General features: G+C 40.6%; 1 protein-coding gene across 10 annotated transcripts in view; it reads left to right on the forward strand.

Moving 5' to 3' along the window:
• The window catches only part of FHOD3 (formin homology 2 domain containing 3), a 393264-nt gene that overhangs the window by 250084 nt on the left and 117025 nt on the right, over positions 1 to 26155 (forward strand). For all 10 annotated transcript variants that reach the window (XM_069778694.1, XM_069778695.1, XM_069778698.1 and 7 more), the window contains exons 7-10: positions 8921 to 9032; positions 15272 to 15366; positions 22239 to 22382; positions 25062 to 25300. In XM_069778694.1, coding sequence (XP_069634795.1) covers positions 8921 to 9032; positions 15272 to 15366; positions 22239 to 22382; positions 25062 to 25300 — 590 coding nt within the window. The remainder of the gene's footprint in view (positions 1 to 8920; positions 9033 to 15271; positions 15367 to 22238; positions 22383 to 25061; positions 25301 to 26155) is intronic.

A 26155-nucleotide genomic window follows, 5' to 3' on the forward strand; every position in this document is an offset into this window, starting at 1 on the left:
AAGGTGCGATGGCACCATCTCAAGAGTCGCCGGAGACTAAAGAAGTGTGATCCTTTAATGTCCTAAAATCTCCAGGTCCTATTCTGTCCTCCTTTCTGGCCAAATAATTATATGTAATTTTCACACAACAAACAGTTCTCACAGGAGAAACCGAGATGATTGGTCTGCTTGTAGGGAAGAAAAACAAGATTCCTCTCACTTTGTGTTTTGTCCTGCGAAGCTGTGAATGGTCTTCAATTCTGCCTGTCATAAAACAAAGAAAAACGTCATTTTAGACTATTTCATGGGATGAAAAAGTCACTTCCCCACCTCAGAGGAAGATTGTCATTGATATTGCAAAAGGGGGAGCAGGGAATGCCCCAAAACCCCAGTAGCATCTCCTGTCTCATTCCAGGCTCTGCAGCGCTTAGTTTTTTTTAAACAGTGTCTGTATGACATGGTGGTTGCTGCATGAGAAATGCAGCTACGTCGTTAGTTCATTACAAGTGGCTTAATACAGGGCTGATTTCTACCCCCAACATATTCTTGTAAAGCTCCCATCAGAATTGTATGTGTTCGTCTGAAAGCCACTTTGGCCTATAATATGCTTTGATTTGTTATGTGAATTGCCTGCTTCTGTGTACAGATTTTTTTCATTTTTCCCCCTTCTGCTTTTGGACCGTGATTGATGATGTAAATAATCATTTCCAGGCATGAGCCTTTTTTTTTTTTCTTTTTTTTTTTTTTTTCCTGTTGACCGGTCACTAATCACTACTTGCTCATCCCTGTGTTTTTTTGGTAAGCCAGATGAATTTCTTTTTAATGGCCTTCTTTCTCTTCATGTCAGAAATCTCACCACAGATAAATAACAGATACACACCACATATGTAACAGTGCACAGACCTTATAATCGTTATCCAGTACGTTTACAGAGGTCTGAGAAACTTCATTTTAAGACTAGTAAATGCATGCATTTCTCTGCCATTCCTAGCATTACATGCTCTGCAGAGAGAAAAGCTTAAAGGAACGTTCAGAATTAAAAGACTGTTGTTTAATTGATAATTTTTGAGCATCTGACATCGAAGTATATAGGGTTTTTCATCTCAGTCTAACTCTCCTCTCTGCAACGTCCGCGCCTTCAGTCCTGGGCTTGCAAAGCACTTAACAACAGTTAAGTTGCCTTATCTAAGCATCTCTCTGAAAATTTGAGTGAAAATGGCTGAATGTGAAAATGGGGTCTAGCGTTATTTTAGTATACTTTAACTAATAAAAATCCCAATGCTTAAAATACAGAGATGGCATCACACGTGTTCTTATTTGTTCTACTGGTATACCAGCTCACGGAAGCGTAGATTGTTTAATACTTACAGCCCTAATGATATAAAATGCCCAATTGTACACAATATTCAGTACCTAGAATGGGGTTATTCACTTACTTTACGCGTGCTGTATTTAACTGCTGCTTCCCGTGCATCTCGGCTCTGTGACACCTCCACGTGCCCTGCACACCCTGTGACTTGGGCAGTGGTGGCCTCTCTGGTAAGAAAGTGGAGGGACTGGCATGCCTTCAGCGCAGCCTAGAAAGCAGCTTTTAAGGCCCCAGCACATATGAATTCTTTCTCCCTTCTAGACAAGGGTGATCATGCTCATTTGAGAAGTTTTGTGGTGTTCTGTAGGTTATTTAGACTTCCAAATTCTTCATCGTTCCCCCTAAAAGAGGCTGCCTTAAAGTTTAGATGGAAAATTAAGCTGACTAGAAACACTTGGCTCAGGTGACGCAGAAGGATCTTATTCTTCTGATCATTCTTGCATTCAGGAGCTATGAATAGAAAGGAACTGGATTACTAAATGGAGTCATCACCCTTTTTTTGGAATGAAGTAATTGACCTCAAATGTCAGTTTGGGAGAAGAGAGTCAGAGAATAGAAAGAACTTTGTTTCTATGTTCTGTAAAGCATTTGCAGATCCTAGTAATAGGGGTCTCCAAATATTTTACCCCCTAATGTCTTTCCCCTTGCTTGTTTGACACCCCCACACCCCTACTCCGGTATATTTTTGTCTGGGTTATGTAAACACTCTGTACAACACATTTACAAAGCGGTTTGCTCTTGCCGTAGATATTACGGTTCTTTCCCACGTATAGCCAGCCCAGCACACATCTGAGACAGCTGGTCTTTAGTCATTTTATCTGAGGTGGCTCTCCCTGCTTGTGCGGCCCGTGCTGGCGTTCTTGGCTCCTTTCTGCCGTGCAGGTGTGGGAAAGGTCCAGTAAGATGCTGGCCGCAGCGGAGACATCCTTGTTACATAAATACGGGTGAACAGCTTGTGAAATACTGAAATGACCTTCCAGACATGTGAGAAAATTAGTATTTATCAGAAAATACTGGGGTGTTGTATGTATCAGGTAAATTATGTTTCTAAAAGACTGGCTACAGAGATGCATCCTTGGCAAAGGGCTTTCATGTGTCATGCGTGCACACGCCTGGCACTGACTACCTGGTTGAGAAATAAGATTAGCCTCCTTCCACTTTGTATGCATCCTGTTTTATGGGCTGCAAATACCTTAACTTCTACCGAACCCCGATGCTATGCAAAGGGATGCCAACATAAGATGATCCAGTTGTCCTTCCTCATTATCGTCTGTTTTCGATATTAGATTTCTGATTTCAAGATTAGGTGTTTCTATGAGAACAAGGGCAGACGTGCTCCAGGTGCATTTTTATCTTCCAGGGAAGGAAAGAGAACAAAGAAACTGGCACGGTTCTGGGAACTGCCACAAAATACAGACGCCTTATGCCAGAGCATTAGGAAGATAAGACAATAAAACAATTGTGTCGCGTGGTCATTAGAGGCAAACCTTCTCTCATACAGAATAGACAGCAGTCACTGCCCATGTCCAGTAATGGTGAAGTCGAAGCACAACCCTGAGGCTTCTGGTACCATGTAGACCAACAGTAAACCAGTAAGCTGGTAGCAAACAAGTAGAGAGAGAAAACAAGGTTTTCTTCTAGTACGTATGTTCTTCTAATATATGTACTAGTCTCTTTGTATATGTGGAAGAGTGTGTGTGTCTCTGTAGTTTCACCAGGTGCTGAAGGAGCTTTCTGAACTATTAGCAACAACAAATATGACAGGAAACCAAAGAGCTGCGTACAAACTCAGGTTGAATCCCAAATTATAATTTGGAAATGTTAGAAGATATTTTATCCTTGCCTGTCTCATGAGATTCATCCAGAGACATGTAAGCCAGAGCTGCGCTTCAGTCTGACTCCCCTGTCTGAACAGGAGAGGCAGACTGGGAATAACAGTTATAGAAATCTATGGAACATGCAATGTTGTAAGGAATCCTAGGAGCATCTCAATGCTTTTTTCTTTATGTACATCTAACTTTTTGACAGATAAAGTAAGCATGTCCTGTACTTATTTCTGATGGCCTTAGCAGTAATGCTGCAGGCTCAAGGTGAATGTTGTTAGGACTAAGTTTTCTCATGGCAGGTGTTAACTGGCACTTTTTGTATGTCTTCCTTTTCTGCCTCTTTTCTTCATTTACCTGTGATTCTTCCTTGAAAATTAACCCTTTAAGGGTACGGAGTCCTGGTAACTCTTCTTAAAAATCAGGGAGAATTCCAGTTGTTTCTTTTAGCATCACAGATGCTATATATAGGATTTTTTTATATCTAGAATATATATTATGTATTTTACTAAAAATATATATATATAAAATCTTCCATTCCAGGAAGAGCTTTCTTCCTTTTGTGAACAGAAGGTGGTTTTATCCCCTTGTGAAACATGAAACTGAGCCACTTTGCAGGTGCTGGGGGGACGCCAGCAGGCTGTTCTGGCAGCACTAGATCTGAAGTTGGGGGCATCTTTGCACCCCACAAGAAAGAAGGGTTTCAGCTTGCCCATGCAGCTCTCACCAGCAGGCTGGACACTGGTTGCACCGCATGTTTCTTTAGCTGCAGCTCTGCCTGGCTGTGTTGTATCAACAGGCTGAGTACGTGGCCTGTGAGACCACGTCTGCGCTTGGATTAAGCCTTGGAGGATTTGGCCATAGTAAATCTTTAGTTAAAAATCCAATGCCCATTTCTCCTTTAAATTTGAATAGCAAAGTCCAAAACGACTACATCGCTCTGAGTGAAATATTAAATTTTTACTCAATTTTGGTTTTGCTTTCTTCCTTTTTTTGAAAAAAAAAAAAAACAACCCCAAACCCTAATTTTTAAGCCTGAACTTTGCAAATATTGCTTTGGTTTCTAAGTTAATTAACTTTCTGACAACATTCCTTGTAAAGGCTAAAGCCTTTCCTGGCAAGTGATTAACAGCTGGGACAAGCCCTTCCATGAGACATGAGTTTTGCAGCCTGTTGTGTGGTCTCTTTGGCTGGGTCTGTAACACATTTCCGATTGTCTAAATATAAAGAGATAAAAAGGAAAGGGACTGCCAAACCCCACTGCATAATGTAAAGCGAGTCAGAGGGAAAAGGTTTACAATTTTTCTTCTTCCTTTTTACGTTGCTGGCTACATGTTATCTGTAGCCAGAAGATGCTAACATCATTTCCTCTCTATAAATCAGCTTGCACGTGATACAAAAATACAATATGACTTTCTTTTCTAACTTAATAGAAGTTTTGATACTTCGATGTTTTGACATTCAAGAATCCTGATTTAATCTCAGAACTGTTAAAACATCACTTTACCGAGCCAGTGGGTGTATATATTGCCTCAATGAGCCTTCTTTTTTAACTAAGCGGTAATATTTAGGATGGAAATTTGGAATTAATTGCAACAACCAATGTTTGCAAAGTGATGATGCTAGGACTTTTTCTGAGCTAGCACAGCATACGTCTACCTCTTTTATGGCTCTTCTGACATCTAATCCTATTTGAAGTAACAGTGTGATTGCCCCATGGATTTTAAGAACTGTGACTCAGTTGAAGCTGAATCAGAAAGAAGTTGTGCCTGTCTTCAATACTAAATGAGAGCCCGGTAAATCTAAGAAACAGCCTTAAAAGCCATCATGAAGTTTTTAACAGTGATTCAAATGAATAGTGATTCACCTACTTGTGTATGAAATATGAAACTTGTTTCTATTGCTCCCATTGTTGTGCCATCTGGGTACATCATGTGAAATAAAACGATACCAGTGACTGGCAAAAACTCCCGTGGCTTCACAAAGGGAAGCAAGAAAGTCAATGAATTGCTGCTCTTTTTTCCTGCTAAGCAATCTCCCAGTTTTGATATTTACAGTTACTTTATTTGCAATGTAGCTGTCTACTATATAAATAACGGAAAAGGTGTGCCCTGCAAACGCATTTTACAATTCACTCACGAAGATATGAGGCTCTCCCACTTTGACAGTCATTGTAGTTGGTCACAAATGGAAACTTTCTGAACAGCTCTGGTATTTTGAAAGTTGTGAAACAGTCATTCTCGGTCGTGGTTGAAACCCTTCCCGTTGCGATACCCGACACTTAACGCGTCATCAGCGGCGTGCGTGAGCTGCCACAGGCAGGTCAGGCCCGCGGGAGGTCACGGAGGGATCATTTAACAGGTAGGACATCGTATTGGAGGCCACGTAAGAAAATACACCATGCTTCACGTGGGTCTTGGCAGCAAAGATCCCTGGAACAGACCTTGGTGCCGTCGTGTATAATTAGAGTTGATTTTAGCGTCAGCATGTCAGGCTCCGGACTGTCCGTGAATCTGGGGGTGACAGGCTGTCTATCAGATGTCTCGGGGGGGGGGGCTTTGGCTGGCCGAAGGCTTCAGTTTCCAAGGGGCAGTGCAGCTGTCAAGAAGCACTATTAAAGCAGTATTTAAAAGCCCCGTTGCAGGATGCGTGCAAAGGTTGCGTGGGTCACAGGTAGCTACTAAGTCCCCAGCGTAGGCGTTGTGCGGCTTAGTCTAGGACTGCTGTATTTTGGTTTTGGGCTTGCCCAAGGTGTCCACGGCAGCAGGCAGGCTTAAAAGTGCCCACAGGGGTCTCGGATGCCGTTTTCTATCGAGCGGGAAACCATGTGTTTTAAATGCATTTTTTCTCAAAGCTAGTGGCTGCGCTGACTACCAGCAGAAAGCTGCCATGGTAGGTACCTTCAGCTACAGACACCTCCGCTTCCCAGGGAGGATCGACTATTTTGTGAGGAGTTGGATAAGCCCTGAATGTTTGCGTGCTGAGGAGCTGAACTTACGGTGTCCTTCTACTAGCTAAATGGCAAGCCAAACATAGCTTTCCTCATCGCCCTTTTTCTCTGTGACTGCTCCTGGGTGGTATTTATTCCTTACGCTGTCATCTGTTAGCTTGTTAACCACAGAAGATTGACACGTGCGGACAGCACCCGACTAATCAGCCGGCTCCAGCCCTGGTCTGGTGCAAGGTTTCTGGTGGAGGTTTCACAGGATTTGCGGCGTGGCAGATACAAGGTGCGTAGGGACTAGCTCCTTATTACAGCAGCTCCCACGGCCAGCAGACAGCAGTTAGAGCAAAGGTATTGCAGAAGGTCCTTCTTTCCGGAAGAAAAAGAGATTTGCAAAAATAGATATAAGCCCGGTGTGTCCCCCACTGATTGCTATCAAATGGAAGCGTATGGGAACTTTGCCATGGAGTACTTATGTGTAAATGCATCCTGTTGTCACCACGTGGCCAAGCCTTGAGGTTTTAAGAACCATCAAAAGTAATATCCAAGGCTTCCTTTCTAGGGAAAGGATCCTGATCAGATCAGTAAGTAGTACGCAGGTGGTTGTCTGGGAAGTATGTTGATACTAGAATTGTTGACAGTAATCTGGTAACTCCTATTTTACAAAGTAACTTTACAAAACACATGGAGACCTGTTAGAAATGCTTTCAATATGTCTATTAAACAGTTGAACTTGATTGCTAAGGGAGATGTCATTGCAGAGCAGAAACAGCGAGATATTGGCCTGACAGGCAAATACACAGATGTCCAGTGCAATCACGGGAAAATTATTTGTTGGTGTGTCATTGGATATCAATTTCCTTTAATTCGACCACCCCGTGTATCTGTGAAGTATCACTGCAGCAGTACAACTGCAAGTTAGGCTAACGAAGCGTCTTAAGGGACCTGGTCAGGTTTGTCACTGGGATTTCCTGGCTGTCAGCCCTAAACGTAACTGATTTGATGATACATCAAGTCTGAAGGTCTAGATTCAACAACAGAACATTTTGCATTGCTAGTAGCATCACTGCAGTGCATTAAGCTCAATTCAGCACGAGTGGGTAAAACCCAAGAAGCTTGGGAAATAACTGGGTCACTGTTGACACTAAATGATGTATTTATAGCAGCAAGCGACATTTTAGCTTGCTACCTTGAAGTGAGCTCTAGTACGCCTCTGTAAGTGGCAATGGGAAGGCAGTAGCTTGAGTCTGTGCCTGCACTTGCAGTCTTTTTTAGAATACATGGTCACTGGTTTTGAGTGCATCTATGAAATGATTAATGGTGATTCTTTGCCTCTTAGAAGAGTTATGTTGAGAGGACTTGAAAAAATGAAGGAATGGGAATGAGCTAATACTGGCAGAAACTATATATATCCCTGAAACAGTTTAGCAATACAGTATAATGATTCCCCCCCCCCCCCCTCCCCGTGTGAGACATTTTAATGACCAGGCAGCTATGTTTCAGAGTGCCTACCAACTTAATGTAAGGAGACAAAGACAGGGATTTTCTGGAGCATGGCTTATCCCTACATGAATGCATCCTAAAGTGGATTTAAAAATCTGTCAGTGGCAAAGGAGAGAGTAATGACCACATTACTGTAGCTATCTCATTAAAAATCTTACACATTGTTGGATAGATTTGTTGCAGAACAAGGTAGCAGAAAAATACAGTAAACTTGCAAATACCTGTCTTTCTGGAGCTTGATTCAATTGCAGTAGGTTGGAAATTGTGTTTCTGGGACAAGGGGTGTAGCACCCTTTATTTGGCTTTAAATCCATTATTTAGATTGAGGATATAGCAGATTTGACCTAGAATCAATTCTTCTAGTACAAGCCCTCTTAGCTGGGCATGTAGAACCCTGCCTATTAAAGTCCTCTGCTTTCACATCTCCTTTTATTAAAAACTCCAAATATTCCCTTAAGTAAAGAATTGGTTTTTCACATACTTGGTCATGACAAGCAAGTCCCTGAAAATTCTTACTCAGTGCTTTGAAAATTATCTAATAGTCAAATGATCCTCTCTGGAAATGGGAGATCTGTGACGAAACTGATAGAGTTTGGCTATTGATTTCCAGTGGGTCCATTTTACCAATGTTGAGTCTTTGCTGAACTCACACTCCTGGGGATGTACAAAAAACTGAGTTCGAAAACTTGCAGGCAGAATGCTCAGTTCCAGTAAATCACATGTTTTGTGATGGGGTGGGATAGAGATTAAACACACTTTTTCCCAAGCTGTGTTAAACAGTGAAGATCGATCTATTTAATAATTTAAGAATTGAATAGTAACATTATGAGAAAAGAAGAAAGCATGAGGAGAAAATCAGCCCATCATACAGCAACTTGACAGCATTAAAAGCTCACAGTGAAAGGGGGAAATAAATCTTGTGTTGAGAAATAGAGGAATATATGCGTTCTTAGCTCAGTAGGTTCTGTATACATCAAACTTTGGACAGCAATGTTGGGGATATGCATAGGTGTACGCATAGGTGGGATGTTCAACCTTTTATTACATGTGGCAGCATATTACGCTTTCATTTGGATTCATCGACTGTTGAGACTTCCCTAGGAGAGCATTGTCTGGTGAGTGAAATTTTCAGCCAACTGGCTACCTTTCACTTTTTCGGTCCTGCCTGGCACTGCTTAATCTTTTCCGTTCATGTGTTATTACCAGATCCGGATTGCTGTGCTTGTGTCTTGCCCACTGTCATTTAGCACATCTGGAAATGCTGTGGTTTGCCGAATGACAAGTTGCACTCTTTTCTTCCAGTTCCGCCTGGTGGTAAAGACAGCACTGAAGCTGCTGCTGGTGTTTGTGGAGTATACCGAATCCAATGCACCGCTTTTAATCCAGGCAGTATCTACCGTTGATGAAAAGAGAGGTGAGTAGCCTTACTTGGGGGGTGCAAAATCCCAGCACCGCTGAGATCAGGGTGGCATTTCATCACGAATTTCGTTGGTTCTAGAGTTGCTGTCTTGATGCCTGCCTTGCACGACGTACCCTTCATTTCTTGATTAAAAGCATATTTTAAGTGTTCATGTAATTTAAGGTTGTTTTGAGGGATGAATTATAGTGGGAAAGCGACGAGTGAAAAGCTGAGGAACTCGACTGCCTCCCTGGGCACCGCAGTCACTGCCCCTTCCCTGCACCCGTGCGCAAAGTCAGCCTCCTTGCATTTTCCGACCTCGCAGGCTCCTTCAGGCCAGGCTGTCTTTCCACTTCCTTCTGAGAAGCAGCAGTCTGATTTAGAAGAGAAAATGGTATCTAATCAGTGTAATCCCTTTGAAAAGAAAGACGAGGTCAGTAATAGTACAGGCTTTATAGTAAAAGCAAAACCATCTGTTGTTACATTAAAATAAAGCCCTTGAGCAGATATTATACTATGGAATCTGTTACCCTTCAGGCTCATGAAAAATACTTGAATATGTATACTGTATTTTTTACAAATAAATAGAACAAAAATGGTTCTTTCTTGTTCTTCCCACAAAGCCATTGCTAAGCTCCCGGGGCGTTCTCTCTTGATGCAAAACATTCCTTTGCCTCAAGGAGAGTTTTTGAGGTTGGGAGAGCCATTGTTGTGGTCTCAAACACATGGAGGTTGAAAGCAGGATCCCCTTTGTGGAGCAACTGCCTCCATGCTGAACTTCTTTGAGAGACTTGATACGGTAAAAGTGAAACAAAAAAAGTCGGGGGCTGGGAAGAAAGGTGGTGCCGGAAAGAGGAGAAAGTAGCTAGATTTTGCTTTCAGCTATCAGAATGAGTGCGTTGAAAAGACAAAAAAAAAAAACCCAACCAGATTGTCTCATATGGCAGGAGAGCAGGCAGGGGCAATTCAAAAACAGTGCAACACTTTAAACAGTGGACTCTTCAGGTTGGCTTTCTGCTTTGAATTAAAACCAAAAAACCTTACAATGCCATAAGCAGAAATGTAATTACAATATTCATGTAATTGCGAGCACTGTGATTTATTTTTGCAGTCATTCTTAGTATTTCTCAGCTCTCTGAACTCACTGGTATTCTCAACATGTTCAAATTGCCATCTGTTCACATGCTAGCAAACCTCATTAGAGAAAAAAGAGAAAGAAAGGGGGACCCTAAACACACTACCATGCGCTTCTGTATCTGTAGAACAGCCTTAGGCAAGCATTTACATGTCCCAAAGTAATAAAACAACTTAAGTAACAACATAGAACATGTGAAAAAAAGTGATGTGTGTAGTCAGATGGATACGTTAGGAGCATGAGGAAAGAGTTTATGGGAATTCTCATACCAGTTGGCAGATTGTCTCATGAACTCTTGCAAACAACTTAGCCCCAAATACCCAGTTTTTCTTTCTTTCTTTCTTTCTCTCTCTCTCTCCTTTCTTCTTTTCTTTGTTTATTATTAACTAGTTGCACTTAGCTACAATAGAGATAATTTTTTTTTCTGGTTTATATTTAGTTCTTTTTTTAGGTCATCGATATAATAGCCCTTCAATTTTAGCTGTGAATGTGCTATGTTTTAATTTCTATTTTGAAATTAGTGGCTTATAACTGAGGAGTACCTGCCTTTAATGACTGATTTAATGGAACAGAAATAGAGGAAGAAAAAGCGATGCACCTTTTCTTGAAATGTTGTCATAAATCTTGCAGGTATATAATTAAGTTTAGCACTGCTTTGACAAAAGTCCAATGTTTCATGTACATACAAGGTGATGAGATATGACATAATTCCTCAACATGTGTACCACACATGATTAACATAAAGAACCCCATACTAACTCAGCCTAGTTTCAAAGCAATCCCATCTGTGGTTCCTATGGGAGAATACATCCATATGCAAACTGAAGTACAGAGATCCATGGAAGTGCCGGCTTTACTCTCAGATACGAGCAGACTGTAAGTGAATAACTGCATGGCCCTCATCGTATAGGAAGTTGCTTCTACTTATACATCCATCTAGCTCCCCTTTTCCCCTGCCCTTTCTTGTTTCAGAGCCCCAGAGGAATTTGATCTCTTTTCAGTCTGAGCATACTGGGACTGTGCGGGCTCTGGCAAGTGGAGCTGGTGTTGCACTCTGCTGTCTGGGGCTGCTTTAGGACAGAGATTAAAAGCCCTGTGACTGACCTGGAAACTGTCACATACTGTTAGTGAATTAAGTTTCTGCTACCTGACTTGTTATATTATTTGTAAATGGCCTGCATTATAAGTTCCTCGCTTTTCCTGCCATTTCACGCATAGTTAGGTACCCACTAAATGAACGCCCATACTATAGGTATGATGGAAGGCTGTATGTTCACTCATATTTAATAGCTGGAAGTACAAGATGTTGCGGTCTTTCCAAAACTATTACTACCTTTCCATCCTATGGCTACTGGAGACAGGCACTCTGTAAGTTGGTGGCAGTCCTCATGTATGGTTCTGACCTGATGCAAGGTTTTTCATACTTTATACATCCTGTGTAGTTGTGATGTCAAGATTTTGCATCGTACGCAGGTGACAGCATTAAATGAAATACGTAAGAACATTTAAAGGGGAAACTGAGAAAAGACTGAGACTGAAAATAGTGGGCAACATTATTGAAGAAATAGATTGTATTAATTTAATGTAGGCTTAATTGTTGCAACCCCACAGTTCTCCGCGTGTTTGTGCACCCTGCGTGTGACTACTCAGCGTGCTGTAAGTAGCATCAGGGTTGAGGTTCCAGCCTTCCTCTTGGAGTAGCCACGATAATGAGGTGTTCCCAGTGAGAAGCCTGTGAAAGGCAGTCGAGCAGTTCTTGGTTTCCCCATTAGAAGGCAGGAGAACATGCAAAACTCGACCTCTGCTGTTTTACATCGGTGAGCCTGTTTCATCGCTCCCATCGATTTTGCCATGAATTCTGCATGGAACTCATAGCCTTGTGGGAACATCCCAGTCTGCTCCTAGAAGAATCACTGGGATGCTACATCATCGTTCTTTTACATCAACGTTCTTCTGCATCACGATCGGGTGGAGGGGACAGGCAGGAAAGTAAACCTTTTTTGAGAATTGGCAAGCATACATGATTACACTTACTATTTTTAAAAATAAACTCCATAATACACAAATATTAAATGGATTTATGTTTTTTACTAGAAATAGATATACATTGCCAAACCTAGATTTGAGTTTAGGTTTTTCAGGATTTGTTATATTCTGATCATTACACAGAAAATGGAAGCTGTAGATTTTTAGCTCTGCATAATAGTTTCCTCAAAGGTTCCTTTCCATCTATAAATGGTGAGCTTTTAATGTTCTCCACAATACAAATAACCTTTTAAAGGAAAAGAGAAAAACATACATCGTGTTTTTCATATCACTTGTATGAGCATCATTGTTTTACTGCAGCAGCCAATGAGTTTAGAAGGGTCAACAATTTTTTTAGTGAATTATTTTCCAAGGTATCTTTCACAAAGTTTTTCTATGCAGCTTGAAAGGAGAAGGAGTTTTTTCACTATCATCCTATCGTTACAAAAATATTGCCTTGAAAATTAATTTTTTCATGTAGACTGCAGCCTGTGGTCTCATCTCTAAGTGGTGACTCTCCAGGAACCACATATTTGGAAATCCAAGCTCGGGGCATGAGAGTGGATGAGAGCAGACGCCTGTTTTAGATCTGCCACATCCCATGGTGTCTCCTATGTTGGAAACTATAGGCTCTCATTATATATTAGCAAGGAATATTAACCCAAGTATAGTAATGCATTAAGTTCATGGTGCAACTTCCACACCAGAACTGCCTTGTTCCCTTATGGCTATTTCCATGTTCACTCCTTGGCTGTTCAGCTTGAGATCATAGTGAGGAAAATAGCATTTAAAAAGAAAGGTTTAATCTGGTACAAATTGAAGTAGCTCTATCAAAGTCATTGATAGTACTGTCTCCTCTTGATTTTAGTTAGGAAATAGATGAAGAAGTTCAAATTGAAGACTAGATTTTGGAAATTGCCTAAGTTTAATAGCAGCACCTTAATTAAAGCCTTTGAAAGATGGATAAGCTATTACAGGGCTGCCTTACTAGTAAGTACGGCTGATAAACAATTTAAAAAACCTGTATTCTGAAATAGAGAAGCAACATGGGTAGAAGAAAATTATATATCATCCTTGCAGGAAAACAGCAAGATGATCCTGAAAATATTCTTTTATGATAATGGAGAAGTACTGAGACATTCAGGAGAAAAATCAAGCAGCAGGATGCTATCTTTAATAAACAGAACAGGAATGTTCCAATAAGAATAAAACCTGCCTGCAAAATAAAGGCATGTTTCCCTAGAAGGACTCTCACTGAATAATGCAATGGATTAAATAATAAATTTTTTATGTTATTGTCAACTCGCTTTTTTCCAAATGGCATTGTCATAAGTCAGATTTGCATAGTTTCCCCATTTTGTTTCTCTTTCTTATTTTCTTCAATTTTTATTTTTCACTGGAAACCACAGGAAGACATTTTTGTAGTGAGGATATCATTCCTGCTGATCATATATCATTTGTGAGCCGAGTGAATTTGTTCCACATGTCTTTTGAACATGTACTGCAGAAAATGTCTGGTAATATAGAGAATCTGGTAAAGAGGTGTCTAGTGTATTTTCATTACAGCTGTGTATTTGAATTAGTATTTAATTAGTAATGCACATAAATACATCTGGAGAGCTGAGAGTGAATCCCCCCCTCCTTTGATTTTTGCTTGAGATAAAGAAGCTCTGATTTATTATTCAGTAGTAAAGATCAGAGACTGTCTCAAAAAGAGGGGGAGAGAAAACAGGAGAAATATCACTGTCTCTGCATTCATTAATAGACAGGTTTTTCCACACAGTGCACTGCCATCACCTTGAAAACGGAGATCCTTGGTTAGCAGAGATTTGATGTCTGTATAGCAGGATATTTATATAATATCAGCATGAATAAACACGGGCCGTTATCACTGTGAGAGTAATGCAGAGTTTTAACCTTGGGGTCACTGATCAGTCAGCGACAAGTGGTTGTGGTGAAACATTTGCATTTTACTGCCTGATTATACTCAAACTATCGTCATCCTCATAGTGTTTCGGGGATGTGGGCTGTTGGAATACTTTGCATGTTTCCCTCTGAAATTCCAAGACTCTCACAGTTACGCTCGTGTAGTTGAATTGAGTATCTCTAAGTTAGGGTTAGCTTTCTGCTTCGTCCTCCTCACCTTTAACTTGTCTCCAAACAAAACACTGACTTACAGTCTTTGATTATTTACCTCAGTTTCCTAGGTAAAATAGTTATGTGGGTTTTTTCTTTAGTAAATGCAACCATCTGCCTTTTAGCCAAATGGAACAGGATGGTTTTACAAGGTACCTTCCACAGAAGAGGTTATCTTGAGTCTGGCTGGCATTGCCTGTCTGATGTTTTTGGCACAATAACTCACTAAGCCACTTGGGTTTAGGCATCAGATATGCCTGCAAATGCAAATCAACATACAAATCAAGCAAATGCATCATAACTAGAAGCGCAAATTTTGATCTTACTTAGTGGAAAAATGAGAGAAATGTATCTGAAAGTTCTGTAGAGGAGATTCTTACGAAAATAATTTGAGTAAGAACCACAGCAAAACTTTTCCCCTCATTGATCATTTCTTTTATCCAAGATACACAGCCTGTAATTTGAGAAAACTATGTTTCTCTGCTGCACTGTTTCGTTAACAGGACTTATCTTAATGCAGCGCAACTCAGTAATAGCACAAGGAATGTGAGCAACAAGCACACTGAAAGCATAGCATATAGGTTTTTGTTGAAGATTTGTCTAAGCCTATGTGAACCTACGATAGGTGGCGTAAAATTCCTCCCACGTGATTTTTAGGAGTTCAGTGTTGATCAGCCTGGGCTAACAAAGCTTCCTTCATGATCAAGGGAGAGAAATTGGTACCTTTGGGGAAAGTCCACCTGGCATATTTTAGATCCCTGCATTAGGATGCACGGTAGCTTTCACTGCATTAACTTCACTCTCTGTGAAGGAGGGGAGACTGCAGAGGAACCTGGACCTTTCCACTTGATCTTCCACCTGGCCACATATTCCAACTTGTGCTGCTTCTTGCATAAATGTTGATGCTATAGCTTTCCATTTTGATCACCGTCACCAATGGTTTCTGCTTTTCCTTTAGGAGCCAAGCCGTGGTCCAACATCATGGAGATCCTGGAGGAGAAGGATGGGGTTGATACCGAACTACTGGTTTACGCTATGACCCTGGTTAACAAGGTTTGTTTACGTTTTTAGCATAACTGGTGGAGATAACGTTAGCATTTTCAGTTGTATAACGATCTTCCCTGTTGAGAATATACGACAAAGGAGACCTGTCCCGGAGAAGTTGCAGGACCAGCTGTAATCAGTCAGCACGCTCTTGTTACTGGTGTTGCAGTCACCCAGAGGCGGTAGCTGGGAGCAGAATTGCCATTTTGCTGGATGCTGTGCGGAAACGTGTTATGACACGGCTCCTCTCCCAACGCAGACAGCGCAGTGCAAAACAAAACTCAGCAAACTAACTCAACTAATTGTCCCAGGGGAGAAAGAAAGCAAGTGCTGGTGAAAAGATCACATGCTTACGAAGGCTTACATTGTGCACAGTTTTCGAGTTCAGATTGTTTACTTTTTTTTTTTTACTGCAAACCAAATATGATGAATTTAGCAGGTCTCAGTGCTAGTAAGAGTGTTTCTCCTTAAAAACCCGAAGTTACATTTTTTCTTCTTTCTTTATGTTTTCTGGCGTCCTGTATTACAGGTAGTAGTTTGCAGTAAAATCAAATGTTTTCCAAAGTACTCGCTTGTGCTATGAGGAGGGAGAAGGTGAAAGGCCCGTAAAAGTTAGAAATTTGTTAGTGTAAATTCCTTAAAAATTAGCATCTAGTCCTAAACAAATGTTAGGGTGACTAAAATTAAAAATGGATTTTTTAAAGAGCACAGAAGATCAACATACTGCTATCAAATCAAAATAACTGTGTGTTTTATGATTATACTTAACAGGCCAGAGTATTACGGAATGTTATTACTATTGATTATATTCATTTAAAGATCCTGAGTTTGTTGCTGGAGGTCATAAATCAAGCTGCCAGCTTATTATGGTGATGGCTACATGGTTGGGGCCGTTGGTTGCTTTGGTGTTTTTTTGATAAAAAGATTTCTTAATGGCAGATATTGTCGAGCAAAGAAGCCTGAGAGGGACTAACCTCTCCTGGTGACATCGCTGATGTTACTGCACTTATGCTTAGAGCTGCCCTTGCTCCTGCTTACATAGTAGTAAGGATCCTCTTGACTTTAAAAGACCACCTTATCTCACTGATGTCCTCTTTCTGAAAGGCATCACCAGCTTTATATGCTTCTGTCTCTAGCTGCTATTAAAGCCAAGGCGACTAGTTTTTAATCTCTCTGTTTTACACCTCATTGTTTTGTGTACCAATTCCTCTTTCTGAGATAAATCTGTTCATCATTTGCACAGTCGTAATCTACCTGGTGTTTGACTTCCTCAAAAATGTTGTTCTGTGTTGATTCCTTTAGTCTAAGTTTTTCACTACATGTAAAGCTATCTTTAGGAGGAGGTAGTTCTTTAAAAACACACAAGAAGAAAAAGCATCTCACAGTCAAAGGATCAAGGCAGTTATGAAGATCAAGGAAGAGAGGAATCCCACAATGCCACACTTATAATTATGATCTGGCTTATGGACAGCTTTATGATGTTTTTAATGGGATTTTTTTCATGATTATAGAGAAAACAGCAAGCAGCATGTCACGGTTGTAATTTTTTTCTCCCGCAGAGAATACAAAGAAGGCTCAGATGGTTTCAGCTTCTCTAGGCAAGGAAACGTCAAAGTTTTCAATGCAGACAGAGTCCTTACGAGGGATTTGTCTTAAGGAAGCATACTTCTGCTCCTTTTTCTGTCGCCATGTATACATTTACAGTTTTCCTTCCTGCTCAAGAGCATAAAACACATCTGCCCAGACATAAGAATTGCTCCCATCCCTTTATTCTCTCCCTCTCTTCTGTTGATGCTTCACCAATTGACTTATGCTAACATTTCACTAATGTTAATCCTCTCTTAGTTTGGGGGGATTTAGGCATTAACAAATCTCTTAAATGAGATTGATCCCAATGCAGATACTTAGTTATGTATAGTTCCAGTATAACCTTTGTTATCTTCCTTTCCGTAGTTCCTGTGATCTGTTAGATCTTATTCTAGTCTCTACTTTCTTCATTTTTATTGCTGAAGTCCAGATAGATTAAAGCCTTTGTGTTTCCTTTGTATATAAAAAAAACCCCCCAAAACCTACTTACCAAATGCAGAAAGAAAATCCTGTGTTGCATTCAATTCACTTTCTATGTAACTGCTGTAAAACCTCTTCATTACTGAGATTACACTAGAAGCTTTGTAGTTGTAAGATTACTGTTGATTTTCTTGTTACTTGCATTTAATATTGCTTGTTCTCTCATATCATACAATACATTTTTTAAAAATACATAGACAAAATAATTAGAATGTACATAAAAATTAATATGTTTTAGATGGATTAAGCACTGAATGTTTTTTAGCAGGTCTCGTATAAGACTAGAATTTAAGCACCGGCTTCCAGGCCAGTGGTTATTAGTGGGAGCTTACAGTACCACCCACCAGCAGTCCGTCAGCTGAAAAAGTGCTGTTTCGGGGCAGTGTGGTGTTAATACAGCAGCTGGCACATCAACTTTCGATGACCTGCATTAAGAATATCGCAACTGCCACACTGGAGCAATGATCATCTTACGGCCTGTGTCTGATGTTGCCTGCACCAGATGTTTTAGAAGTTGCAGGACCTGGGAAAACAAATACATGAGAGAGGCTTCTTCCTATCCCAAAGCAATTGAAAACTTGGCTTATGCCCTTATGCGTGTTTATTTACCAGCTAGCGCGTTTCACCGTAGCACATAAGATTTAGCTAATGTCTCTGTCGAGTGCACAGCCCTCTAGTGAAGCCCAGTCTGTCGGATGGGTAGTAACTACTGCTAGTAGTAGTCTTGCGTTACTTGGACTTGCACGTAAAGCACTGCACACCAAATGGCCTTTCTGTTGTCTGTATCCTCTCTGAACCACTGCTTTATACTGTGATTGTTTTGTAAATGACAAAAGGCACCATGCTTATTAGTTTTACTAGCTAGTATCATCCAGGGCTACGCATTTTAAAAACTGGAAATAGAGAGAGCCTTTCAGTCTGAAGCCAGGCACAGACTAGCACTAGTTTATGTCAGGTTTTGTTCAGAAACGTAACTGAGGATATGTAGTGATAAGAATATAGTGCTATTACCAGTTGAGTGTGTTGTCTAATAGGTTCTATCATCTAGGAAAACATTTGGCTGTTACACTCCCATAAAACTCTCATTTTTTGTTTGGTTTTGGTTTTGGTTTTTTTTTTACCCCCAATACAGCTTCATTAGTTTTCTTGCCTTTCTTTCCATTGGGACTGTTACATTTGGTGGTAGGTAAAATGTATTGTCTAGGCTTTAGTAAAAATGCTGTTAAGAAGATATATCAGGCTGAAAACTCTTGGGCTGGGATTTTGGTTTTAATTTAGTTCACTATTCCAAAAGCAGCCACTTGAGAGGGAAGAACTCAAAGCTGCACAGGCTTTCCCACAAGGGCTTGGGAAAGCAACTTGGAAAATCACACAGCAAACAAATAAAAATCTTAATTCAGGGATGTTTCCTCAAACCAAAACTGGATAGAGGCATAGGAATGAGTCTTGACATTCATATTTATGTTTCCTTTGTACACCTGAGTTCTGAAGAGTTTCGGATTCTAAATCCCAGTTTTGGTCTAAGGTAGCGAGACTGTAATAAAATTCAGCAAGCAAACCACAGAGTATGGTTTAAACACCCTTCTCCAAGTGGCTAAATTTTAATTCTCTAGACAGCTTTTTATTTTGTAAGGCTCAGTCTTCATAGCAGGAGGAGCTATTTGGGACTTTTATGTGTATTTTGATATTGGAGTATCATTTTGAACATAACCAGGTACTCGGGAAGGAGCAAGGACCTTGGAAGGACCTGTCCAATTTACGCCCTCTGCTCTGCTGTTTGCGACTTTTGTTTCCTTTATAAAGCCACCAAGAAAATTGCAGCCTACTCTTGTTTTCTAATATCACAGGCCAGAATTAATTTATGCAAGCACTTCATGTCCCTTGTGTTTAGTTACTGCAGAAGTCTTTCTCCTGTGCTAGACTGAACTGACCTTGTTGTGACACCAGTCATGCCCTTTTATATCCCATTTTATAATGTTAGAAATCGAATTCGATATGCATTAGGCTCTGAAAATGGATCTGTGAGTTTAATGACAAAGCGTGCAAAGGAAAAATATTTGATTCCTATACTTGGGAGTTCAATTGCCCAGTTCTGGCCAGTAGCATGCAGTGAAAATTGGATTTCCACTGCTGCATGATTTAAAATTATATTAACCAATAAAAGGCTGCTGACAAAAGCAGGGTTGCCAGTAAATACTACCTTATGCTGCTGTTTTCCCTGTCTATAGCCTGCCTTACCTCAGATTTTAAAAAAGCTGTACTTGAAGTTGGGTGATCTGCATATCAACGTTGAGACCGTTTCCTGATATTTTAAGAAGTAAATGCTCAGAAGATCTGTGCAGATAATCTGACTCTTTTGTCGCCCTTTTGCACATAAGACATCACATCTTACTGTGCATGAAGACACTCAGGTCAGCGTAGTTGCTGTCTACTTCTTTCATAAGCAAGAGAAAGCCTGATAAAGAACATCATTTTCTGTTACAGTATTTTCATATCCGTGTTAAAGCTCCATTGAATTTACAGTGTGATAGCGTCATTTGCTGAATCCTCAGACTTTTACTCAATGCTAAGTGTCAGTTTCGGAAGGAACAAAATGTATGTGGTATCTATTTTCAGCACTGTTCAGGAAAACGTTTCATGGCCTTCAGTGGGTTTTAAACAGAGGCTTAAATACTGTTCTGGACAGAGACAAATACTTAGTTAGAGCCTGAACATATAACCCTAACACTTCATTGGTGTTTGTGCTAAGCATTCCTGTTGCAGTGGACCTCCCCAGACATCAGAAAATAGTCCTGTAATGACTGAAGAAGAAAATGTTGCTGTGTTATGTTTAGTTTAAAGAAAAATAAAATTAAATTTAAAAGTACCTTGGTGATGCACATTTTCCAGTGCCTCATTTCACAAGAAAGAGGTGCTTTAGCAGGGCAGGATATGTCAGCTGTCTATTCCTCTGTCTTGTTAGTCATGTAACTCAGACCAGTGTTTTTAGGACGAGAAGAAATGGCCTCAAGTTGCGGCAGGGGAGGTTTAGATTGGATATTAGGAAAAATTTCTTTACTGAAAGGGTTGTCAGTCATTGGAACAGGCTGCCCAGGGAGGTGGTGGAATCAACATCCCTGGAGGTGTTCAAAAAACACGTAGATGTGGCACTTTAGGACATGGTTTAGTGGGCATGGTGGTGTTGGGTTGATGGTTGGACTTGATCTTAAAGGTCTTTCCAACCTAAATGATTCTGTGATTCTGAATGTAAAGCTTCTTGCTGTAGGGAGGCAGCCCAGAGTGGCTGCTCTCTTCTGCACTCTGCTGCTCAGAGCCACTTTGGGAAAACCAGACACCAGAAAACCAGTATTCTCGGAGCACAGTTCATCCCATCCTGGGCATGAGAAGATGAAACTCTTTCTGGAGGGAGCCTGTTTTTTGCGTGTGCTGTCTCTATCTCTTGTTCTTTCTCTAATTAAGTAGGAGAGAGGAAACTACTTTGGAGTAAGCATGTCTCTGGTGAGCTAATCCAGAGCAACTGTGTTGCCTGCAGTCTGCGTTCTCATGTATTTTGCAGAAATGGCTCTGTATAGACTGATTCTTGGAATGAGGTGTGCATTGCTCTGCAAGTAGGTTGCACAGTACGTTCAGTTGTTTCTGCTCAACATCTGCAGGATTACACTCATTTTTCTGTGTCACTCATAGGAAGCGGTAAAAAATCAGCCCAAGCTGAGTAGAAATCAATGGCAAACCAGAATACTGGTGTTTTCTGTTGTCTTTGTAAATGTCTGCAGGACTCTGGTGGATGAAGTTCACTTGTGCTCTGAACAAAGTTGTCCAATGCCCATGACCTCTTCCCACGCATCACTCTGCAGTAAAGCTGTGAGTGACTTGATTCAATCCCTCTTGCTATATACGTGGCAGTGTCGTGCTACGGTATGCACGGCATACTGCAGAAGACCATCTTCCTTTTCTCAGTTTTCTGAATTCACCAAAAAAATGGGAAGTGACTATGGTAAGAAAAGTGCTTTCTCTTGAGCGTAGAGCAGGTGCCATAGAAAGCTCTGAACTTAAACAGTTCATTTTCAATAGCTGTTGTTACTGGCATTCTTTATTTTCTCATAGGCAAAAGCTGCTTTCCGGTGCCACTGGTAACAACTTGCCTCATAATCAGGAATTAGTAACTCTTTTAACATTTTACAAGAGTTAAGGAGTCAGTGTACCTTTCATAAGGCTTTTCAAGTTGAAAGGGAGGAAGGGAGGAGTCGATATCTCTGTAATATAAACCAGTTTGTGCGCTGGGAGGGTGACCTCTGCTGCAGGTGTGGAGGACAGTAGGCACATGGTGCAGGATATTTCCTGCTGTCCTGACATCACACAGCTGTGCGTTGGACTTTTTCTTCTTAAGGCCAAACTTAGAGGAATCAGTAGGAAATCAGCTTCACTCTTTTTAGCTAAACTGTTTTTTTTGTCTGTCTTTGCTTTTATCCCTGTGTTTGATGCTTTAACATTCTCTGTTCTTTAAATCTGTACTTGAATGAAGCCAGGAAGAATCCAACTGTGTATTTTAAAGGCCCGCATTTTCCATACTTTTTTGTATGAAATAACAACATTGATTTGTTTTGCCAATTATTCATTTTTCTACACAGTGCACAGAGTTGTTTGTTAAGAGCTGTGCCACTTGTTTTTTATTTTCTAGCGGTGTCTCTAATCCCACATCATGGGTTTAACTTTATTGAAATCATACATAGCACCACTTGCCACCCGCTTTTAAAAACCTTTGTTTAATTCTTTTCAAAACAAACAGATTTAAATGTTTTTCCTTTGATTTTTAGACTCTGTCGGGGTTGCCAGATCAAGACTCTTTCTACGACGTTGTGGACTGTCTGGAAGAGCTAGGCATTGAAGCTATTTCACAGAGACACTTGAACAAGAAAGGAACAGACTTGGACTTAGTTGAGCAATTTAACATTTATGAGGTAACATAACATGCCCTGTTTTATGCATCTTACAGCTTGTGCAGACTTCAAAGCCAAGAGGAAGGGGGGAATGTAACCTAGGTGAAATTTGGTTATCTATTTTATTTTAAAAGGAAAACATCTGGTTGCTAGAAGTATTACACACATTCGTATATGTGCCCTGCTACGGTACGTAGCTGCGTTTAATGCAAATGCATTTCGTACTAAAGCTGGGGCATACTCCAAGGCAAACAAGCGTATTTACTAGCCTCCTTAGAGGCAGTTCTGCCTGCAATTAAAACTTTCTCAGACTGGTAGTTACACATCCTGAAGTAAGTAGAAGTTCTTTCCATATGCAAAAGTATTCAGCTCATGAAAAAGGTTCGGCTGAGCTCAGGTTCACAAATACCACTTGTTCTGCAGCTGAATACCCAGCAAGTCCTTGTTTACGAGTTTACACTGGACCAGATCCTATACAGTTTGCAGCAATGGAGTAATGAATGACTCCACATTCACCACCTAAGTATAAAATAACTACTTCAGAAGTATTTATATGTAAGGGTAGGATATCCAGTTTCTTAATTATTAGCCTCTTTTCAGACTTTGGGAAGGGTTGGAGTGGGGAGGCTTAGGCTGAAGTTAATGTAATGTAGATGTGAATTTGTGTTCTGATGTGATGAAATGAAATGACTTTATCTCGCTCCGAGTCCAGCGAAGGATTTGGTAGATTTGATTCTCCATTTTCTTCCTCAACTCTACACCCATGTCACTTCACTAACTTGAGCAGAGTTAAGTTTTATATACAGCAGTTTGCAGGAAGAGTCGGGCCAAAATAAGAACATGAGAATGAGAGGGCTCCATGTTCTTCTTTCTTTTTCTATTGTCAGAGGCATCAGCTCGTAAAATCCCTTTTAAAACATGATCATTAATCTTAAAAGCAGGCTTTTTAGCGCATGCTGTGCCTACTGAAAGACTTGATTGCAAAATTAGCAGTTGGCTTAGTCGGGTACCAGCTTTTTCTTGATGACCAGACTAAATTTAGACATGCTGTCGTGGTTTAACCCCAGATGGCAACTAAGCACCACACAGCTGCTCCTTCCCTCCTCACCACCCGCAGTGGGATGGGGGAGAGAATCGGACAAAAAGTAAAACTCGTGGGTTGAGATAAAGACAGTTTAATAGGACAGAAAGGAAAAAAATAATAATAATGATAATAATAATAAAGTGACAATAATAATAACAATAAAAGAATTGGAATATACAAAACAAATGATGCACAATGCAGTTGCTCACCAATCACTTACCGATCCCCTCACCCCAGCCAGCTCCCCCCAGTTTATACTGGAAAAACTCACAACTCCTGGTTAGACTATGCATGTTCTTTCTTTTTTCTGCCAATGTTGTTCTTTATCTGAAAAATCTTTTCTTCTCCACTGAAATAGATTTTACACCCTAAGCAGAGATATCACACTTCCCCCTGCCTTTGTTTTGTTAAAGTCACTTCTGGTAAGAATTATCAGAATAACAAGACTGATAGAAACAGGAAGATAGGCATTCTTCTGATCACCCACATCGCTCTCTTCTGCACCCCTACCTATTTGAATGGATCTTTCTCACATAAAGATTACATAAATGTTATGCTGCATTTCAGATGAGATCCACCAGTAACTTTGTTGTTTCTGCCAGCAATATCTCTCCTCACGTCCCCTAAGGTAGCACTTGCTCTGTTTCTGTTAGAGGTATGTCACACTGGCATCCCAGCTGCATGCTGTAGTTCAAGATACTAGGTGTTGCACCTGTATTTTACTCCTCTACTATTTTCAGCTGATGAGCTCCCATCCTGTGTCAGAAGTTTCTGTCAAATGTCATTGTGGCCATGCTACTCTCAGCATCATCCTTTTCTGATATTATACATATGTTCCCCTCTATTGACGGTGCTTCTGAACTGGCAGGAAATACTGAATTTTCCACTGAAAAGCATACGTGAAAGTAATCCTGCTAACCTAAAAATTGGAAGGCTTAGAGGAGATGTGTAGTCTGTATTTTTTCTTTTAATCCGTTGTGGTACCAGTTCACAGAAATAGTTTTGTTTGTTAGGTTTTTTCTTTTGTTTACTTTGCAGGGAGATATATGAAAATGGAGATTTTTAAGAGGAATGCAGTTACATACGTATCTGCTGATCTCTTCCTTGGCTGGGAAGAAATGATGGTGCTGTTCTAAAATACTTCCTAAAGTAGTAGACAGTAACTTCCACTCGATCATTACAAATGTCATGTCTGAACATGAGGAAATGTTCAGTCATTCAATGCATGAGAGTTTTTTCTGTTGATTTCACTAGAGCCAAGGCTTTATCTAAGTATTTTGGAAGGAAATAAAGAGCACTAGGTGTCCAACACTGCTCAGCTTCCTTGAAAATTAAGTCCTACATAAAAAAACTCCAAACAAACTAGGAGATATATAAATGTGTTGCTACAGGTCCTGTACTGTTCTATACAAGGCGTCAGTATGTAATTCCATTGTTAGAACTGCTACACTGCGCTAATGGATAGTCAGCAACTTCTAGGGATAGCTATAGAAATGCTGACGCTAATAGGGGTTAATGATGTTGAGATCCGTTAAGTTTTAAAGCCTGGGTGTGAAGAGCGGCGGTACCTAAAGGCACCGTGTCCGAAGCGTCGCCTTTCTTCCTTTCTTTCTCAGATGACGCTGAGACACGAGGATGGAGATGAGAGTGCTGACCCCCCTCCCAGCGGGCGCAAGGACCGGCGACGGGCCAGCCTCGGCACTAGCGAGCGAAGGGGCTTAGAACGCCGACGGAGCCGCAGGCACTCGGTACAGAACGTCAAAAGCACTTTATCGGCCCCTGCGAGTCCCTGCAGCCAGTCGAGTCCTAGCTTCGTGCTAGGCCACGGGCAGCGCGTCGAAGATCTCAGTGAGAGGTAAGCGCATGAGCTGGGGAATACTTCTTTCTTTTCCCCTATTAGTTTCCATTACGTTCATTGTGCTTTATTAACCTGACAGACTTTTATTTTCTTTATTTCCCTCTTTCCGTTGAATTAAAAAAAAAAAAAAAAAGCTTATTTAGAGTTAAAACAAAAAAAAACACCAACAATGAAAAGAAATGGATTTGTAGTTGACTTATCTACATAGCCAAGTTCTTTGGCACCATCATACCCTAAGCAAATGGATCCAAACCACATGAGGTAGAGCATTTGATATGAGAACTAACCAAGGGTAATTTCATCCATTGACAGATTTTATATTCAATATACCCACATAATAGAAGATTGTAACAAGGCCATAGTCACATTAATGCAGAGCTATTTGTCCCGTGTGTGTTACAGTTCATTCTTTTTTTTTTTTTTTTTTTCCTTTTTGCAATCAGCTTTCCAGCATAAATATTTTCCTTGGAGGCTATGCTGTAGTAGTGAATATATCTAATGTTTTATAATTAGTGAAAGAGAGACAGTAATGACTAGTTGAGCAGCAGCCTGCAACACTGGAGTCAGTCGAAGCTACCGTCATTGCGAGTCCCGTAACGGTTGGCTTGGGCTATGCATGCTTAGGAAAAAAGAGAGCTGCAGATCCTCAGCATGTCTGACTACTGCCTAAGAAGGCTGAAATTAATTTTGTCTAAGTGAAATGTCTGATCAGCTCATCTCCCTTTGATGTCAGTGGCGTGCAGCAAGCACTGGTAGGCCTTCAGTTATCTAATGTATTCTACATGCCTGAAATTTCAACCAAGCTGAATCACGCTCTGAAACTGGCTGTTTCTCTGTGTTGACTACAAAGGG

The sequence above is a fragment of the Haliaeetus albicilla genome, chromosome 3 (assembly GCF_947461875.1).
Source record: "Haliaeetus albicilla chromosome 3, bHalAlb1.1, whole genome shotgun sequence".
Classification (NCBI taxonomy): Eukaryota; Metazoa; Chordata; class Aves; order Accipitriformes; family Accipitridae; genus Haliaeetus; species Haliaeetus albicilla.